Here is a 22,702-nt window from a genome sequence, read left to right on the forward strand (position 1 = left end):
CAAGTAATTTTTAACTAAACATTGTTCACATATTACAAAAAATAATAATTTTGTAGTGGTGTCATCCTCATCGTAATCTTCTCCCCCTCTCTTCATAAATCTGATTGAGATTGATTTACAAAAAGAAAAATGAGAGGAAATGAGAGTAAACGTCTTACAGTGACCATAGCTGTCTCATGATGGCTGTTGCAACCGTTATGTAACATTACGACTCTGTAATGGATGCTACAGTTGTAATTTTTGTTCCCATCAATTTAGTGGTGTGTAATGGTATATAATGGTTAAAGCTGCTATTTAAAACCATGCTTCAGGAACAGACTGATGGTGGTGCTTTTACCTATTATCAAGCCCAGCGGTGTTTCTATTTTTCATTCAGTGTAAGTATTTGTACGTGGATAGAGAACTCTGGACCCAGAAAAAAAGGAAGAAAAAAGTATAGGCTGAAAAGGTCATAACCTGAAACTGACCTAGCTTGAAATCCTTGTCATGCATAGATTTGCATCCTATCGGTACTTGACGGGTATAGTATAAGTAAGCATTGAACATGTGGGAGTCCCTGTCTCTGCTTACACATCAAATCTGTGCAGAGGACTTGTTTGTCTACCATGGCGATGTTTATTATTATGTTAGCATAAAATTTAAAGTTAAATTCATTTGATGTACTAGTATTATTGTTTGGATGTGCATTGTTAAAGATATTTTCTGTTATATTATTTTTATTGCTTAGTCAAGTTAGTTGGCTTTGAAGATACTGATATATGTTTCTTTGTTTTTCCCTCTTTATGTGCTTGCATTGGGAAATATCAGCGATTCCTGTTCTCTCTATGTAAGTGGGCTTCGTCAGTCACTATAATATGTTGTATGAAAATCTGTGCAAATCAGTTATGCTGTTGTTTTTTGTATTTGTCAATCATTATAATATGTTGTACAAAATCTGTGCAAACTCAATTATGCTGTTATTTTCAGTATTCTACTTTTTTTCCTTCTCTGTTATTGGCATACAAGGTTTGCCCCAAAAAAACAGAAGGCTTGCAAGGTGCATGTTTGATTTATTGATTTGATGAACCTGGGGATAAAAGTGCTTGCTTGTTCTCTAAGGGAGTTCTCCCTGGGTATCAGAACTCCCTTTGATACAAGGGCGTTACGGATCAATGAATACCATGTTCATCAAAACATTGTATAAGGTTTGCATTAAAGTATACTGTAATTCTTAAGTATATACCTAAGCATAATAATTTTATCATGATGTTATTAACTAATAATTTCATCATGATGTTAATTTTGGAAAACTGAAGTCATGCGATGTCTTTTGAGTACTTGAGGAGCAGAAAAATATGTTTGTTAGCACGAGGATCCAGCTTATCCACCCCTGGAGTTAATTGATGATTGAAGGACACACCCAAATATATAGGGATGTAAAGAGAATAAAGTAGCATTTGGGAATTGAACATAATAGGGCATACCACCAAGAATAGAGGATGGCATTCATAAGCGGGCAGTGAGCATACGTCACTCAGAAACACTTTAGGGACATTCAAATGGTTGAGTGATTTCAAAGATATGCCTATTTTTCCTTCTGCCACTCCATTGGAGTGTGGACACAAGATGACTGATGAATCATACAGACTTAGTCATATAGGTAGTAAACTGGGTACTAAATTACTCGTTAGCATTATCACTATGAAGTATCTGAAGTCTCTATCGCATAACGAAAGGCCAAATATATGAAATAACTTGTAATGATCTTTAACTGAATAATCATCTGTAGAAGTTACAAAATATCGGAAACTGACTTTGACACAACCCAATACCCCAAACATAGACAAACATAAAAAGGTTCACTGCCCATTTATTGACTTGGAAGCAAATGGAATGCGATGATGCTTCCCCAAGTGACAAGACTTAACACTCAAGTCTAGATACAAAACTTGAAGTTGGATCTCATTGTTTTAACTTGTCTAATAAACTAGTTGCTCACTTTTTTTTTAAATAGGTAAAATTAAACTAGTTGGTAAGTGTCTGTATGGTAAGTGTGTATTATGATGAAAATTACATTCAATTAAATTATAAATTAAACTAGTGCAAAATAACTTATTTTGAGTCAAGGTTATTTAAAAAACGCATATTTTCATTTCATTCTGGTCACCATTCAATGCTACTGAACTTTGGAAAGGAATTGGACACTGATTCTGACACTCATTCTGCATGACTAACCAAACGCAATAATTGCATTTCATTAATGATTCCCTTTCCTGCTTCAATTCTATTCTTTGAACCAAATGTAGAGCAACTGACTTTAAAGTTCTGTCAGGAATTTAGAGGTCATTGGATCACGCCAGTTCTCATTTTTTTTTTCTTTTTCAATCATCTATCTGCATGAATTGTTAAATAGTAATTATGAGCTATGTTGGCCATTGAATCAACATTTTTTATGACCTTAAATTTTCTGATGACACATAATATATATTTGAAATATTAATTTTCAATGTGCCTACTCTCCAGCATCATCAATTTGTATCTCACTGCCATTGTGATTTGACGTTTCACTTGTCTTTTGTGGATTTAATTGGGGTGATGTATTATCTTTATGAATCAATTAGTCTTTTCTTGAGAATTCAGCTTTCATTTGTATATATTTATTATCTTTTTTTTCTTCCTTTGGTATCTCATTTGGTCTACTGTTTTAATGCTTTTTTCATCTGCGTTTTTTTTTTTTTTTGGGGGCCAGGGGAGGGTGGTTTTTTAAAATTTGTATCCTTTCTGAAATATTTAACTGTCTTCTAGGTTTTTGACAAAACTGCTTACTGAGGATTTGCCTCGGCTATTTGTACGCCCAAAAAAGATAGTGTTAGATTTTCAGAAAGGAAGAGCAGTTGGTCCTGTTGCAAATGATTTCAAATCTGGAGAAATTCAAGAAGGAAATGCAGATTATGTTGGAGAACTATCAGTGACTCTTGTAGATGCTCAGAAGGTTTCTTATTTATTTTATGGTAACAGTACACATCCTTGGATAGTTTTGTTTTTGAAGAGGAGTTCACTTGGGGCTCAGAGAAGGGGGATGCAACTGATAAATGCATGCGTGTGTGTGTGTGTTTATGTGTGTGTGTAGGTTGGTAGGTAGAAATAGAGATCCTTGTGTTGTGTATTACGCTCATCAATCCTGTCCTGTGTCAGGCAAAACAGATCCGTATGTCATTCTAAGTCTAGGAGATCAAGTAATACGCAGTAAAAAGAACAGTCAAACTACTGTCATTGGTCCTCCTGGGGAGCCAATTTGGAATCAGGTGGGATTTTTTTTACTGTTTGTTCACTTGTTGCATGCTTTCCTTTGAAGCTTCTAATCAGCAGCATATGCCAAGCAGGTATATGTTTTTTGTTCTTGAACTTCCAGCGGTAATCATGTGTTTTTCTGCTTGGCAGGATTTTCACATGCTGGTAGCTAACCCTAGAAAGCAGAAATTATATATACAAGTGAAAGATTGCCTTGGATTTGCAGATTTGGTTGTTGGCACTGGAGAGGTAAACCATCTTGAATTTGAAATATTTTTTTCCTAAATTGTTATATTCATCACTTACATGTAAGCTGGTTTTTGTTAGATGTGTGTGTGTGTGTGTGTGTATAGACATACGCACACACACGGTTAGTGCAGCACTAATGTCCAACACTATAATTGTAATTGAACTGTCTAAAACTGTGTTGGATGCCTTTTATAAGCTCACAATACTTGGGGAATAAGAAAACTACTCTTATAAACCTAAACTACAATACTAAATTTTCTAAATAAAATAATCCTAAAATTTTAAAGATATGATCCTGATAAAAATGCCATAAATGAAAAAAAAAAGAAAGGAAAAGTGGAATTAATTCTCCATGTCGACTGAATGAATCTCTCCCAGTTGAAAAAAAAAAGAGAAAGAAGTTGACCTCAAGTTAAAGCAAACATGCAGGCTAGATAACATTACCCTCTTCATCTTCATCCTTGGAGTACTCAAGTTCATTCACAATTTGCTCCGTGGTAGAGCTCTCTGTAGTCATGGCGTCCGGATCTTCTGCTATCTCCAGGTTGTCGAAGTTTTCTTGACAATTGCGATAAGGATGTCCCTTCTGCCTTCAATTGTTGCTTGGGAAGCATTCAATCTGCTTTGAGTGAGGTGGCTCAGGAGGGGTAGGAGGTGTCACACATGGAATTTTGTTTTTCTTGCAAATATTCAACCAATATTTGCTTATTCTCTGCAGTCCCAGCAAAGGCAGAAGCCTTATCATTGGAATTCAAGTTTGCACAGCTCAAATGAGTAATCTATGAAAAAGTCCCCCAGTGTATGAAATGATGCTTGTTTTTCATCTTCATGAAAGGAACTAGCTTGCTCATTTTATTGATTGGGATCGGAGTTGGAGCTTGTCTTCAAAATTGGCATTGTTGAACAAGACTATGCCACCAAGTACAGGTCAGAGCATTGAGACAGACAACTGTATTTTCTTCTCTTCAGAGTTAACACCTTGATAGATAAAGATATTTTTTAGTTTCATTGAATCAATCTAATAACACCTCCAGGTCTCCCTCTCTTGTGAACTCAGGCGAAGTGACCCTTTTCCCATAATCTGGCTTGTTAGAAGCTTTTTGTCAGAGTAGGTATAGTGTTATGGACATGAACAATATTTGGGAAGCTTGTTTTGTTTTCCTTATCTTCTGATAGAACTTACCAGCAACTCACTTCTTTTCGCATAGATGTAGTCGGGGTCCTTTTAAATTTTTCCTTGACTTTTTTCCCATACAATTTCGATCTTTCATAAGTGAAATAAAAAAATGAAGTCTTCCCCGCAGCTGTAATTCATCAAAGATTTTCATACCTTTATAATGCTTGTATTTCCTATTTCTATTAATTGATGGGGATTCTGTTTCTTGAATTTTCATTTCTTAAAGGGCTGTTCAAGGATTTTGTTTAGGGAAAAAGGAAAGAAAAATAAAAAAGGAAATTCATTTTCCATTATGTTTTCTCTCTATATCAAATACTATTAAAAATGAAAAATTGTTTTAATATGATTTTTTTAGATAATAATAGAAGGTATATTAGATCGAGAAGGAGAGGTTGCAACCTAAGGGGAGAAGAAGCCCAACCAAAAAAATAAAAAAAAATCAAATATTAATAATGTGTAAAATCAAATGTTTGTTCATTGATTTGGTGTGTGTGTGTGTGTGTGTGGGGATAATTTTTTTTTTCTCATTTTCCTTGATAACCAAACATGAAAAAGTGAAATCTTTCACAGTTTCCTTTCTTTTCCCTAATATTTTCCGAGTTTTTAACGTGCCGTAAATATCTCAAAGAGAGGGAAGTTGAGGAGCTTGCTTGTTTAGCAGAGCTTCTAGTGCCCTTTACTTCTTACTCCAAGTCAAATATTATCTGAAAAAAGGACAGTTATCATTTTTGTTGTAAATCCTTTTTAATGGATTTGTTATAGGTTGCTCCTTTTCCTTCTTTCCATCTACAAAGTTTTGGCAGGCAAAAGTTCCTTCCTATTAGTAAGAATGATTGAATGCAAATAAGGAGGCATTGGAAGGCATTTTGCGTAGATATGTTTATGATGTGTAATTCTTCCTAGGAGACTAATGCTCTCTTCTTTCTTCGCTTTGCGGTTGCTAGACTCTTGTGTTTGTCTAGCTTCGAAGGCTTTATGATGAGGTGGTTTTGGGAACACTAAGAAGGTGGTTTTGTGGTAGCATGCTTGCTTTGTTATTCTTTGGTTGTTATGGAATGAAATTACTGATGCTTCTTTTGGTATCACTTACTGATAAGGATTGAATTAGAAAAAAGAAAAGTAATTAAACTTGGTAAATACAGGTATTAAGCTTTTTTTTGGCAACATTTTTATGAATAATCACTTTTCTCATAAATGATTCTATATGAACACTTTTATGTGCAAATACTTCTACAGTAAAATATGTTTTGGAATTTAATTAATATCAATAAGCACATTTTTATATTAGAATAGCTTATGTTAAAATAATATGTTTGTTACTGTCCACATTAAAAAATATTTGCAGCTTGTTTGGTTCAGCAGAATAGTTATTCCTTGGAATAAGATGGAATATAGTTTAAATTTTGGGAATCAAGAGAATAGTTATTCCTTATATACCTAATTATTTCATTCAACATGTAATAAGGAAAGAATAGACATCCCTATGATGAAATTTGGGAATAGTTATTCCTTGTCTATTCCTTATTATGAATTCATAAAATGTTTCACATTTTTATTTGCTTTATAGTAACAACATAGTTTCTTGTATAACTAATTGTAACTAACCTACGAAAACTAATCTATTCCTAAGGATAGGTATTTTGCAAACCAAACGTAACCTTAGTTTCCTATAGTGATGTGTATTTGAAGTCAAAACGAAACTCATTTTATGAAGTATTGACAAAATAACCATGGGCAAAAATAACAAATCTTACAATTTTTTTTTTAAATAAAAAGAAGATTTTACTAAGAAGAAGAAGAAGTGTAACAAGGAGCTTAATTTATACTCCTTAAAAAATACAAAACAAGACCAAAATAAATCAAAACAGCGCAGCCAATCAATCATGTTGTAAATCAGAAAACTAAAACCCTTTGAAACACCCAGCTGCAAAGGCAAAGAGGCCAAATACTGCATCCTATCCCAAGGCATAAGAAAAGACATCTCCTTTGCAGCAAAAATACAAATCTTGTGTTATGAGTAATTTTCATAGAAGATACAATGTAAGAAGGCCATCAATTACAGTTTGCAAATGATCCAAAATCCTTAAAATTCAATATAACATGAATATTAATATGAACAGTACTCTATGCTAAAAATGAAACATCTGCTACAACATCTGTGCCATTAGCAGCACTTGGCTCTCGAGTATTTTAATCTTTAAAATTCAATATACCATGAATATTAATATGAACAGTGCTCCCTGCTAAAAATGAAACTTCTACTACAACATCTGCGCCATTAGCAGCACTTTGCTTTTGAGTATTATTTTCATCCTCCAATTGAACGGTCCCCTTTATCCCCGTGATAGAATATTATGAAGTGAATGGTAGGTGCCACTAAAAACAATATCCAACCCTTTTGCATAAGGCAAGGGCTTCCTGTTAAAGTCCTCGTAGTCAAGATGTACCTATAAGACAAATATGTAATAGCTGCAATTTAATCCATTCACTAATATACTAACTGGTTGCTACTTGCTATAAAACAAAAATATATCTAACTGGTAATATACAATGGTAGCATTATAGCCTTAAGAGCATGCCTATGAGCTCATGAAATATTCTGTTGGGAATACAAACAAGGCAAAAGAAACACAAGAAACCCAAACAAAGAAATAAACAGTTATTTCTAAAATTACCACCTAGATTCCAAATGTTTAGCTAGTGAATTAGGTTGAAATTTTTTTCCCTTTTTTAAAATTATAATCATCCAAATAAAATGGTTTCTTTCAACTCCCCTCCCCCCAAAACCCCACAAAAATAAAAATAAAAAATGCAAAGTATAATTATGATGCACAAACTATTGTAGTTTGACAAGTAGAGATTTCAGGAATACGATGTTGTGACCAACTTCTGATTCTTAGATTCTAAACACAATGGTGCGCCAGAGCTAGCAGAGCTAAGAAAGCAACTTGATGAACTGTTGGAAGCGGGATTTATATGTCGGGCAAAGCATTATTCAGAACACTGGTGTTGTTTTAGAGGAAACATAATAGGAGTCTACGGATGTCTGTAGACTACCATGCGTTCAACTCGGTTACAGTACGCAACAAGTAACCTATCCCATTGATTGCCGATTTGTTTGGTCAGTTAAGTCATGCAAAGTATTTCACCAAAGTTGATCTTAAGGCAGATTACTATTAGGTGAGGATAGCAGATGGGGATGTGTGACACGCTGTGGGGCATATGAGTTCTTGGTGATTGCCATTTGAGCTAATGAATGCGCCTGCACCATTTGTGTGTTCTCAAATTATGATAAACAGAAGGTAGCAACAACAATAAACACACACACACACACACACACACTCACATATTTCACAGGTTTATTGAAAGATCCTGTAAACTAAGCAACCCCTAATGTTGTGCTTGAACACATTTTCAAGAATATTAAAGTATCATAAGAACTAAACAGCCCCTAAATGTTGTGTGTGATTGAGGTCTTCAATTTCGATTTCGACTCAAATTTCGAAACTCCGAAAGTATGGAAATTTCGACTGAAATTTCGATTTCAATTTGAAAAAGTAATGGAAATCGGTTGTAAAGCATGGAATTCTTTATGAAGCTTTAAAAGTGATTAATATATTACAAGTAAATGTAGATATGCTTTGTATGAGGTGGAAAAGTTGTAATATAATATGTGTATCAAACATATTTGTAAGATAATGTACATTAAACATATTTTGTGAATCAATTAATATAAGTGAAATTCATAAATCATTTAAATATTATTTATTATACAAATAATGATAATTTAGACATGAATGGTTAAATAAAATGTTGTTGTAAGTTTATTTTATCATATAATTTCAAAAGCACTTGTAGTAATCTTTTGTTTCGATAAAAAAAAAAAAAAAATATTAAGAGAGAAATTTCACTTCACTCCTAAATCCCTCATTTGAATTCCTAGGAAATTTCATTGCATAGTTCAAATTTCGACAAGTTTCGCTAAAATTTCGAGATTTCAATAAATTTTGGATGATTTGTTGAGATTTCGACGGAAATTATACAAGACCGAAATCAATTGCCATTTCGATTTTGAAGGTGACGGAAGCCAGAATTTTCGACGGAAATTTTGACAATTTCGTGGAAATTTAGGACCATTTGTGTGATCACAAGGACTATCATTAAAGAATTTCTCAAAGGCGTGTATGATCACAATGCTCTAGGCCTCTAAACATGTTGCACCTTACAAGAAAAAAGAAGAAGAAGGAGGAAACCTTAGAAGAAGAAGACAAAAAAAAATAAAAAATTGCATAGTAAAGTGAGCCAAAAGAACTATTATTAATGAATTGAAAATAGTCAAAATTTTGAAATTCAATCATTCCAGACAGTTAATGGATGCTACATCCAAAGTTTTTTAATCATCAATAACATGGTAGTGCAAATGATATATATATAGCAAGCTGAGAGAATAATATGAAAGGCAGTGTTGAATAGTTGGGTAAAACAGAAGATCAAATCACAATGATAGGCCTCCTCCTCTATTTATAATATATGTCAAAGTACATACCAGTGACCATAATACCCTTAATACTCTTGTTAACATAACATTCACACACTGACAATGCTAAATGACTAAGACAACCTTCAGCACTCCAACTCAAGCTGGAGCATATGTATCATATGCTCTTAGCTTGTTACAAATGAATTTAACACAAGCACCCACAAGGCTTTAGCAAATAAATCAGCAAGTTGCAAGTCAGAATTCATATGAGTGGTGGTAATGAGCTCTTGCACAAGTTTCTCTCGAACAAAGTGAATCAATTTCAATGTGTTTAGTCTGCTTATGGAAGATCGGGTTGGAGGCAATATGAATGGTAGTTTGATTATCACACATCAACCCCATTTCTTCCAACATATTCTTTAGCCAAACAAGTTCAAACGTAGTGTGAGCCATGGCCCTATACTCTGACTCAACATATGACTTGGCTAGCACAGTTGGTTTCGTTCTCCTCCAAGAAACCAAATTTCCACCAACAAAGATACAGATACAGTACCTGGTTGTGGATCTTGTTTTGGAAGGTGACTTGGTCCAATCTACATTAGTATATCCTTGAATATGAGTGTCTCCTCGATCTTAATATAAGAGACTTCTCCCAGGTGCACCTTTGAGGTATCTCAATATGTGAATTAAGAACCGACTCACAACTCTTCTTGCGAAAGATATATTCGGTCGAATGATATTGAGATAATTCAGCTTTCCAACAAGTCTCAATATCATCCTGGGTTGGGCTACAAATTACCCATATCTGGCACTAGCTTATTGTTAGGATCCATAGGTGTATCAATGAGTTTGGATCCCAACAGTCTAGTTTCTTTGAAAAGATCAAGTACATACTTGCTCTATGACAAAACACTTACAATATGAGATCTCAATACTTCTATACCCAAGAAGTACTTCAATGGTCCTAAATTATTTTGAAACTTTGTTTGTAGGAAATGCTTTAGTCTCTGACTACCTTGCTCATCATCATTAGTAATCACAATATCATCCACATACACAATAAGCATAATTCTACCAGATGGAGTATGATGATAAAATAAAGAATGATCTATTGCACACCATTGAAGGCCAAACTCAAGTACTACAACATTGAAGTGACCAAGCTATGCCCTTGGAGACTATTTTAAACCAGGTAGTGACTTCTTGAGACGATACACTAAGCCTAACTCCCCCTAAGCAACAAACCCAGGTGGTTGCTCCATATAGACCCCTTGCTGAAGATCATCATGTAGGAAAGCACTTTTCATGTCTAGTTGGTGTGGAGGCTAGTGATAGGTGGTGGCAAAAGAGATGAACAAATGTACCAAGGCAAGTTTGGCTACAAGGGAGAATGCGTTTAAATAGTCTAGGCCATGCCTTTGAGTTTACCCCTTAGCAACAAGAAGGGCCTTCAATCAAGATAGGGAATTGTCTGGATTGACCTTCACAGTATACATGCAACGACAACCAACCACAAACTTATTAGAAGGAAGACTTGGCAATTCCCAAGTATCAATGTCCTATAAAGCATGCATCTTTTCTATCATTGCATTCCTTCACCCAAAATGTGACATGGCCTTAGAATAGACTTGGGAAGAGTAGTAGAAGGCAGGGTACTAGCAAAATAATAGTATGAGGGTGACAAGAAATCATAAGAAACAAAATTAGAGATTAGATGCTGGGTACAAGTGTGTTTACCTTTTCAAACAACAATAGGAGAATCAACCCCTTGTGGAAGAGGATTATCTTATGAGGGAACTGGAGGCGTAGAAGTGGAAGGTGGAGGAGACTACCCTCCCTTGAGTTGTCATGTGTACACTTGCAGATTAGGATGATCCAAGCAACAAGAATGACTCAAATTGGCTGAAGATGTAGGAAGATCGGATAAAGGAAATAAGATAGCATTGGGAAGGCTAGGCAAAGGAAGGGACTCATCAAGGTCTACAGAACTTAAGGAGTCAAAATGGTATGGTGTAGACTCAAAAAAGGTGGGTAGAGACAAAGAATTGATGTAAAGTGGGGCTATAACATCGATATCCTTTTTGAATATAGGAATAACATAGAAAAATACATTTGATAGCAAGAGGATCTAATTTATCCCTTCCTGGATTTAATTGATGAACAAAGGACGTGACCAAATACACGAGGAGGAAGGGAGTACAAGGAGCCTTAGGGGAGATGATTGAATGTTACCACCAAGGATAGAAGATGGCATTTTATTGATGAGAGAGCAAGCGGTGATCACAACATCACTCAAAAAAACTTTGGGGACATTTATTTGATACAAAGGGGTTCAAGTGACTTAAAGAATATGTCTGCTTTTCCACTCCGCCACTCTATTTTGTTGTGGGATGTGGGCACAAGGTGACTGATGGATCGTGCTAAAGTTTGTCATATAGGTAATGAATTGACTACTGAAGTACACTGTAGCATTATCACTATGAAGCATCTGGACTGGCATACTAAACTGAGCCCTTATTTGCGAACAGAAGGCACATAAGATATTAAACAACTCTTAACGATTTTTAATTAAATACAACCAAATCAGCTTGGAGTTGTCATTGAAAAAAGTAACGAAATATCAAAACCCCAACTTTCACATTATACGACTAGGACTCCAAAGATTGGAATGGACTAACATAAAAGGTTTAACGACTCTTTTATTGGCTCGGGAGGCAAAGGGAACACAAATGATGTTTTCCTAATTGACAAGACTCACAGTCAAGGTTAGACATGGAACTCAAAGTAGGAACCAGCTGCTTTAACTTGTTCAATGATGGATGACCAAAATGATAGTGGATTTTTGATGTGGTGTGGCAGTGAAATTACAGGCAATAGGAGAGAGAGTGACTTAAATTAGTAAAGTCCACCAGCCTTATGTCCTGCACCAATCATCTTCCTTGCTTTCAGATCTTGAATCATATCAAAATCAGGAAAGGTCACAGAGCAATTTGGTGACTTTGTAATTTTCTAACAGACATTAGACTAAAGGGGGGGATTTAGGAATGTAGAGATAAGAAGAAATAGAGATGAAGGGAGTAGGATTTTCTGTTCCTATTCCTTTAGTGGCAGTAGTAGACCCATCAGCAGTAGTAACTCGAGGTAGATTTGTAGAATACTGGAGAGTAGAAAAGAAGTTGGTGACTCCTGTAATATGGTCAGTAGCAATGGAGACGATAACCTAGGGACTAGTGGGAGGAAACCGGAGGACATACAGATGGTATGGTTACTTTTTTGAGCAAAGGATGCAATGTGATGAGATGCTTGTTGGGATGCCTGATAGTACAGGAACCTTGAGTGCTCTTCCTCTGAGACAGCTATAGTATGCTGTTCACTCAAACAAGTAACTGACGAGGGAGACACTTCTGGGATTTGGGAACTCCATGCGAACACACATACAACCTTGATAGAGCAGCAAATAAAAAATACACAGCAGGTAGCATGCTTTTGAAATCCACCAACTTGATCCCAACATACAAAACCTTTGACAACCGATGCAGACCACAAGCACACAACGTACAAATCAAAAACACAGATACCACTGTTTCATGCCCATTAAACTCAATAAGCATTGATAAACAGCTTCAAAAAGCATCAAACAACCATTCCTCAAGATGTCATAAATGAGAAACTAAAAATGATGAGATCTTTGGACTAAACACTTCACGAAAAACTTCAGTAATATGTTTATAGAGGGATTCCACTGCTGGAAGAATTCAGGCCAGAAACATGCCTGAAATTGGCTTCATGCTCCGGCGTGGGGTTGGCCCTGGCAGCGTTTGACTGGTGCATGAGGGCGCGTGGGAAAGCTTCTGGAGATGGGATTTCAGTTTTTGGGGGGGGGGGGGGGGAGACCTGTAGTCTCTGTGGGTGACTGGTGTTGTTTTTGCAAATTCTTTCTGAACTGGCAGTGTTGCCCAGGAATTTCCAGCGACTACTCTGGCTTCTGGCGGCTGCTGGCTGTTTTTTCAGGGCTATAGTGTTGCTGGAAATTCTTATATGATGGTAAACATGCAGTGGATTTAGGGTTTTAGGGTTCAGTTTTGATGGTGGCTGTGACAATTAGGGTTTAGGTCTCAGAATCATGCTCTGATACCATGTTGAATAATTGGGTAAAATTGAAGACCAAATTACAGTGATAGGTCTCTCCCTCAAATTATAATATATGTCAAAGTACATACCAATGACCATAGTATCTTACTAAGTCTCGCCTATTAATGTAACACTCTCACACTAACAATGCTAAATGGCTAAGATAACCATCAAGAAGGAGGATAGTTTGTACTCTTATATATTGTCAGGACCCGAATCAAAACAGTATGTCTTGTATATATCTTAGCCCTATATATTGTCCAGAAACAAAAACTAAACTCTCATATCTTGTATAAACTTAATATGAGGAACCCGCAACTATATATCCTTGTGTACTCTGGAAAGCAGCATATGCTGCGCATACCCTCACATGTGATCACGAACCAGAAGTATTCCCAAGAATCCCACAAAGAAAAGATAATTAAAAAATGAAGTATATGCAATTGCAATGAACCAGTGTCTATCATTTGGTACTCTCTCAATGATATCCAATAACACATTTATAATTTCTGGCACAGTATACTACCATAAATGCTATCAAGGGGGATTTAGATAACTACACCTGCACAAAAGTCTTTCTTCCTTTTCTACATTGTGTAGGAAAGAACATTTGAAGACACCTGCGATACTAGGATTCTGAAATTCATGAATAGAGAGATCCAAACATGGTTCACAGATTGGAGCAGTTTGTACTGCTTCAGTCCATCCTAGCAGTGCCAACAATTTTATCAAATTAATTCAAAATCCTTAAATCTTCCCATGTGTAACAATAGTTTGCTACTTTGCTCCCTATTGTATCAAAATTAGAACACTCCATGATCCAATGCTATAGAAAGTAATATGTTATGATGTGGGATCCTCCCCAACCCCACAAACATAATGTAATGTGCTATAATATAAAAGCTAAAACAGAAACGTTGATCTAACACCACTAGGTAAAAATTTCTACAAGTAATACAAAAAATAAAGATGATTAGCACTCCTCTGCTCACAGCATCGTTCTACAACTCCATTTGAACAGATTCGGTTTGGACAAACTTATCCCAATTCTTTTGAATAAGATCAATGATATCCTCCTTGATTCTATTCCCAGCACACAGCAACACATTGCCGCTACTGGAAATGAAGTAGATACAGCTGATTGCAGTAAGCACTAAAATTGCTAGAACTTCAGGGGATTGTAGTAAGCACTAAAATTGCAAGCAGACAGGTGCTAACAAATTGAACAAAAGGGTTAGAAAATAAGCACCATACTTCCAGCTTCTTAGAATATCCATTCTGCATAATTTGAGATACCTGACTACCCATTATACATATTTCTGCACACATCATTCTTGTAATCTAGACACCAAAACATGGGGGAAAATCCCAAGAACTTCATCAAAATTCTGGCTGCACTAGTGGATGTCTGCGCTTCCTTACTCTGATTTGGCCTTTTGACAGCTGAGTGAATCTTCTACTGCTAGGCCTTGTGCACTGAATTGGAAATATTGTTTCATTGGCCTCTTATTGAAAGGAGCTTGGCTGTGGGTCCTGTTGACTGTTTATGGCCTTGGGGTTAGTGATGGATCATGGATTACTAGAAAATATGGATTGAATACATAGAAAAGAAAAAAAGAAAGATATTTCTTTATTTTGTTCTCATTTTTCATTAATCAAATACACGTTGTAATGTTCAAATTCAACAAAAAAATTCAACAGAAATAAATCAATACAAATTGAACATAAATTTCTTAATAATAAAACACAATATCCTTGGCAATAAAACAGCACAATTGAACCAAAATAAAACACAAATTGAAAAATGTCACGGTCATGGCTACAATAAAATATCCATGGCTTTCTTCGCTACACAAAAAACTCAAACCAAAAATCAAGCCCAATTTCAACAAAAACTTCTCAGTAATCAAACACAATCTTCGATCATTGAACATGAATTCTCAGAAATCAAACATAAATTTAACATAAAATCTTATGACCATTGTCATCACCACATCATTAGAAATTCAATCCTCAAAAACAAAAAGCAAAAAAGAAAAAAAAGAAAATGAAAAGTGAAGAAGAAGAACAAAGCTCACAAGGCACCAACATGGGCATGGGCATGGGCACCTTTGATCCCTAACAATATATTTTCTACTAATCACTTTACACAATGTTAGTTATTGTTTATTTTGGTAGATCCATCATTTAGGCCATTTCATAAAACCTAGGTAGGTGATTTCTATTGGTGAGATAGAGTGAGAGATCAATTACAGACATGGCATTGAGACTTGAGAGAACCAATTCCTCATCACTGGTGAAGGATAGAAACGATTCCTTCTTGTTGCTAAATTCCATTGCCTGCAATTACCAAATACTGAACTCATCATGATGAAGCAGAACGAATTCCTCATTCGTGGGATCTGAAAATTGGCATGAAATTTCTCAACACTAATTGGCGATTCAGCATGCAAGTTCTATCAATCATATCAGCTGAGGGAAGGCAGGGAATCAAAGCCATTAAGATATTGGGAGCCCATCGAAAAGAGCATTGAAAAAAAAAAATAGAGGTTAAACCTTAAATAAGTAATTACATAATGTAGAGTGAAGGAGTTGAGTTGGAAATAGAAGTTAATATTTTTTACTTCTACTCATTGTCTTGATTAAGTAAAAATAGATGAATACTTCCAGTTGTTCGAGCCTAATTCTAATTGTTTTGTTATGAAGAAAAAGATATCCACGGGGCGGTTTATCCTATTAAGATATTCACGACCAAGAAGTACTGGATTCTCTTTCAGATAGACCTTGAAAGGAGAAGGAAGGCTGGAATGCCAACATGCGTCTATTATTGAATTCACTCGACCCGATAGTACCCAATATTTATTTCAGTCATTTCGAAAGAAGAGAGAGAAGAAAACAGGGGATCCATTGAATTTCAAGTATTCAGTTTTACCAATAAGATACGGAGACTATGATATAAACATTTATTTAATATAATTTAAGCAACACTTATTTTCTTACGACTACTTGTTTAAGTAAAAATGACTACAGACACTTCTCTTTAAGTGTTTCCTAATAGGCCTCAAGTACCATTAGCTATGAGCATTAAAAAGTTAAGAGTAGTATTTTGTAATGTCATAAAATAAGTATCGATTTGAACAATAAGATTCTTGTAATAATAATAATAATAATAATAATAATAATAATAATAATAATATAATGTATTAGTATGTTTTAAGATACTATATTATTGTTGTAAAACATGTATATTTATGTGGATGACTATCTAAATAATAGGTTACAACTTTTGATATATCCACATAATGGTTCATTATGTGATTAACCTTTGGGATGCCAATGTATTTGTCTATATAAGGACATGCTTTACAACAAAATGAGATAATAAGATGATTAGCAACATCTAGTTCCTGAAGAACTAGACTGTTGAATTTCTATAGCTCCAAACTTTTTCTTTCCTCTTTTTATTTCTTTTACAACACGTTATCAGCACGATCAAGTCTCTAATGGTATAACAAGTTTCGTTGGTATTATTCTAAGGTAAGAATCTTGTTTCTTTTAACATTTGTTATCTATATTTCTTTAGTTTTTTGTCAAACTATATTTATATGTTAACTATACCTCTTATCTTGAGTACGTGTCCTTAAATATTTTTATGTTGAGATATATGTGAGAATAACATTTCCATTTATTATTTACCTAATTTTGAATTTTTATTTGTTTTCAAAGTGATTTTATGATGTCAAACCTCACAAACTTTGAATTCGTTGCCCTTGATATTTTTGGAAGAAATTATCTGCCATGGGTACTTGATGTTGAGATTCACCTTAATGCTATGAATCTTGGAAGTACAATTGAAGAAGGAAATCAAGCATCCCTGTAGGATCTTGCAAAGGCAATGATTTTCCTTTGACACCATTTACACGAAGAATTGAAAATTGAGTACCTTACTATTAAGGATCCATTAGTCCTTTGGAACAACTTAAAGGAGGGATATAAACACCAAAAAACGGTAATTCTTCCAAAAGTTCGATATGATTGGATACACTTGCGACTGCAAGATTTTAAAACTATAAGTGAATATAATTCAGGCTTGTTTAAAATTAGCTCTCAATTGAAGTTATGTGGAGAAAAAATTACCGATGATGATATGTTAGAAAAAACATATTCGACTTTTCATGCCTCGAATGTGCTCCTGCAGCAACAATATCGAGAGCGTAGATTTACAAAATATTCGGAGCTAATTTCTTGTTTACTTGTGGCTAAAGAAATAATGAGTTTTTGTTGAAAAATCATCAATCTCGTCCAACTGGCTCAACACCATTCCTTGAAGTGAATGTGGCTTTTTCTCAAGGTTGTGGATGAGGTCATGGTGGTAAAAGGGATCGTGGTAGGAAAAATTGTTGGACTCGTGATGATCATCTTTCAAAGTTTGAAAGCAAAGGTGCTGAAAAGACTCAAAGGAAACGAGCAAAGAATAAAGAAAGCTCTAAACAAAATAAAAAAGTGCAAAATAATGGCAATATTTGCTAAGGTGTGGAACAAAAAGTCATTGGTCTCGAATATGTCGCACTCCTAAACACCTAGTTGATCTTTACAAGGCATTGTTTAAAGGAAAAGGGAAAAATGTTGAAGTGAATTTGTCTGAACCCATTGATGCTAAGTATGAGTCTCCTTTGGATGTTGATTTAGATGTTTGTGATTTTTTTGAGGATCCTATTAGCAAAATTGATCATTTGATTAGGGATGGAAATGTCTACTATTAAATTATCTTCATTTTTATTTTATTTTGAAATAATTAACTTATGTAATTTTTTTTTTATTAAAAGTTTTATAAATAATATGCTTGGTAATATTTTGTCATCTTTCTTAATTCTTAAATTTTACTTTTCATTTACTAGATCATACAAAATAAACTTGATAAAATGGAGGATGACATGTGTTTGGTGGACAGTGGCACGACTCACACAATTCTTTGTGTTAAAAAATATTTCTTGCAATTAACATTAGCTGAAATTAATGTTAATACAATATCTGGCTCTGCAAATGTAATAGAGGGCTCTGGAAGAGTTCACATTATGTTTTCAAATGGGACAAAATTGTATATTGATGATGCATTGTATTCTAGTAGATCCCGAAGAAATCTACTAAATTTTAAAGATATATGTCGCAATGGATATCATGTTGAAACCAAAAAAGAAGGAGATATGGAATATCTTTTTATTACATCTATAGTTTCAAACCAGAAGATCATATTAGAAAAATTTTCAAGTTTTTCATCTGGCCTATATTTCACAAAAATAAGGATGGTTGAATCAAATTTTATGCACCGAAAGTGCTCTGAGCCTAAAAGTTTTATACTTTGGCATGATAGTCTTGGCCATCCTGGTTCAACTATGATGCGATGAATCATTGAAAATACACATGGACATCCATTAAAGGATCAGAAAGTTCGTTTACTTGGTGATTATTTTTGTACTTCTTGTGCTCAAGGAAAACTACTTGTTAGACCTTCTCCATCTAAATTATCTTTAGAGTCTTCATCTATTCTGCAAAGAACACAAGGACATATTTGTGGTCCAATCCATCCATCTTGCGGATCATTTCGATATTTCATGATTTTAATTGATGCTTCCACTCGATGGTCACATGTTTGTCTACTTTCAACTCGTAATGTTGCTTTTGCTAAATTTCTTGCTCAAATAATAAAGTTAAGATCAAGTTTTCCTGATCATCCCATTCAGACTGTCCGTTTAGATAATGCAGGTGAATTTTCTTCAAAAGCATTTTATGACTATTACATGTCAATAGGAATAAGTGTTGAACATTCTATTGCACATGTTCATACACAAAATGGTTTAGCAGAATCCTTCATTAAGCGTTTACAGTTTATTGCTAGACCTATGCTTATGCAATCAAAGCTTCCTGCATTTGCTTGGGGTCATGCTATAGTGCATGCTGCCTTCTTTGATTAGAATTAGACCAACTACATATCACAAGTTTTCACCTTCACAGCTTGTGTTTAACCACCAACCTAATATATCTCATCTTAGAGTTTTTGGTTGCGCTGTATATGTTCCTATTGCACCTGCACAACGAAGTAAGATGGGACCACAGCGTCGGCTTGGTATTTATGTTGGTTTTGATTCTCCTTCTATCATTAGATATCTTGAACCACTAACAGGTGATCTTTTTAGAGCAAGATTTCTAGATTGTCAATTTGATGAATTAGTTTTCTCGTCATTAGGAGAAGGAAAAGGTAAAGAATGAAAAACACAAGAAATTTGTTGGAACACACCAACTTTGTCTAATCTTGATACACACACTAATCAACGTGAACTTGAAGTTTAAAGAATAATTCATTTGCAGAATGCTACAAATCAATTGCTAGATGTTTTTACAGACACCAAAAGGGTCACTCAATCACATGTTCCGGCCGCAAATATTCCCGCTGGATTGATTTTTCCTGAAGAACATCCAATGGGAATAGTAGCTAATGAATCTAAAGTGCGCCAGAAGCATGGTAGACCAATTGGTGCAAAGGATACAGATATGAATAAAAGTGACACTCCAAAAGAGTTCATTAACACTCAAGAAGAGGTTAAAAGAAATATAGATCAACAATTTCATATTTCCACAGAAGCAACACCAGAAGTGATTCTGGTATCAGAAAATTATGAGATCTTGTTAAAATTTGGAAATATGCAGAGAAGAAATGAAGTTGTTGATAATGTGTTTGCATATGCGATTGTTTCAGAAATTATTAATGATAATGAGCCTGAGCCTCAAATTGTACAAGAATGTTGATATCAAAATGATTGGCTAAAATGGAAAGAGGCAATACGGGCTGAGCTAGACTCATTAGCCAAACGTAAGGTATTTGGACCAGTAGTCCAAACACCTGAGAATGTCAAACCTGTTGGGTATAAATGAGTTTTTGTACGTAAAAGAAATGAAATGAATGAAATTGCGAGATACAAGGCCCGTCTTGTAGCACAAGGTTTCTCCCAAAGGCCTGGTATAGATTATAATGAGACCTACTCCCCTGTTATGGATGTAGTTACTTTTAGATTTTTGATTAGTTAAACGGTTTCTGAAGGACTCGACATACGCCTCATGGGCGTAGTAACAACTTACTTGTATGACTCATTGGATAATGACATATATATATATATGAAAATCCCTGAAGGATTTAAAATGCCTGAAACATATAACACAAAACAACGGAAAATGTATTCTGTTAAATTACAAAGATCCTTGTATGGATTGAAACAATCTGGACGAATGTGGTACAATCGTCTAAGTGAATATTTGTTGAAAATTGGATATGAAAATAATCTTATCTGTCCTTGTGTTTTCGTTAAAAAGATAAATTCTGGATTTGCTACAGTTGCAGTTTATGTTGATGACATAAACATAGTAGGAACTTCACAAGAGATCTCAACGACTGCTGACTACTTAATGAAAGAATTTGAAATGAAGGATCTTGGGAAGACAAAATTTTGTCTTGGTTTTCAAGTTGAACATTTAACAAGTGGAATTCTTATTCATCAATCATCTTATATAGAAAAAATCTTGAAACAATTTTATATGGATAAATCTTATCCATTAAGCTCCCCGATGGTTGTTTGTTCATTTGATGTGAAAAAGGATCTTTTTCGTTCACGAGAAGATGATGAAGAAATCCTTTGTCCTGAAGTACCCTATCTTAGTGCAATAGGAGCACTCTTGTATCTTTCAAATTGCACTAGACCAGATATAGCTTTTGCGGTAAATTTGCTGGCAAGGTTTAGTTCTACACCATCTCAGAGATATTGGAATGGAGTAAAACATGTTCTTCGTTATCTCCGCGGCACATCGGATATGGGTTTGTTTTACCCAAAGGGAGTAAAGTCTGTGTTGAAAGGATATGCTGATGCTGGATATCTTTCTGATCCTCATAAAGCTTGATCACAAACAGACTATATTTTTACATGTGGTGATACTTCTATCTTACGGCGATCTGTAAAGCAAACGATCACTGCTACCTCTTCAAACCATTCAAAAATATTGGCAGTTCACGAAGCAAGTCGTGAATGTGTGTGGTTAAGAACTATAATCCAATACATTAAAGGGACAAGTGGATTATCACTGGAGAATGACACGCCAACAATATTGTACGAGGACAATGCGGCATGTATTGCACAAATCAAAGGTGGGTACATAAAAGGTGATATAACTAAACATATTTCACCAAAGTTCTTTTACGCTCATGAACTTTTGAAGAAAGGAGATGTTGACATTTGCAAAATTCGTTCAACTGACAACTCGGCAGATCTATTCACAAAAGCATTGCCAACTTCAATTTTCAAAAAGCATGTACATAACATTGGAATGCGACAACTTAAGGACATTTCTTAATTGATTGTATTTTTTAGGGGAACTATGAATATGTACTCTTTTTCCTTCGTTAAGGTTTTGTCCCATAGGGTTTTCCTTAGCTAAGGTTTTAATGAGACATATTAATAGTGTATAGTCATCCAAGGGAGTGTTGTAAAACATGTATATTTATGTGGATGACTATTTAGATAATAGGTTACAACCTTTGGTATGCCCATATAATGGTTCATTATGTGTTTAACCTTTGGGATGCCAATGTATTTGCCTATATAAGGACATGCTTTACAACAAAATGAGATAATAAGATGATTAGCAACATCTAGTTCCTGAAGAACTAGACTGTTGAATTTCTATAACTCCAAACTTTTTTTTTCCTCTTTTAATTTCATTTACAACAATCATCATATAATCATATGTACAATTTTAAAAATGTATTATTATAACATTCTGAAATTATTGTAACATTATAAACTTTAATATAATAATATATAAAGATGCTCGTTTAGCATTATAATATAGGTCTATTGTATTATAATAATACATTATCATAATATTAGATGCTATTGTAATCAACTATGTTTTTATTTTTTAATGTAATAATATTGTATTATTATGGAATTATGTAATATTGCTTTATATTTTCGGTAATATAACAATTTATTATTATAAAATACCACAATATTTTGTCATAAAATATATTATAAGGAAAAGCACAGTATTATATAATGTAAACTATATTTTGTGCATTATTATATTACAATATAAGAACGTAATATTTTATTAATAATATAATATTAGCATATAATTATATTATAATATAAAATAAGTATATATTGATCAACTTCTTTTAAGAGCCCATAGGCATTTCCCAACTACTTCTCAGAAAAACTCTTAGGGTTATGGTTTCTTTTCTTGTAATGAAACAAACATGCCTCGTTTAGCACAATTACTTAAAAATAAAGTGAGAAAAATACTTATAGTGGCACCAAAATGGAGCTGAGTGGATATTTTGTGATAGG

The 22,702-nt window shown here is 34.4% G+C and overlaps 1 protein-coding gene across 1 annotated transcript in view; it reads left to right on the forward strand.

Moving 5' to 3' along the window:
• The window catches only part of LOC131153603 (tricalbin-3-like), a 66,447-nt gene that overhangs the window by 31,174 nt on the left and 12,571 nt on the right, over nucleotides 1–22,702 (forward strand). The window contains exons 3-6 of the mRNA XM_058106020.1: nucleotides 808–826; nucleotides 2,785–2,990; nucleotides 3,175–3,284; nucleotides 3,421–3,519. Coding sequence (XP_057962003.1) covers nucleotides 808–826; nucleotides 2,785–2,990; nucleotides 3,175–3,284; nucleotides 3,421–3,519 — 434 coding nt within the window. The remainder of the gene's footprint in view (nucleotides 1–807; nucleotides 827–2,784; nucleotides 2,991–3,174; nucleotides 3,285–3,420; nucleotides 3,520–22,702) is intronic.

Source organism: Malania oleifera, chromosome 4 (assembly GCF_029873635.1).
Source record: "Malania oleifera isolate guangnan ecotype guangnan chromosome 4, ASM2987363v1, whole genome shotgun sequence".
Lineage (NCBI taxonomy): Eukaryota > Viridiplantae > Streptophyta > Magnoliopsida > Santalales > Ximeniaceae > Malania > Malania oleifera.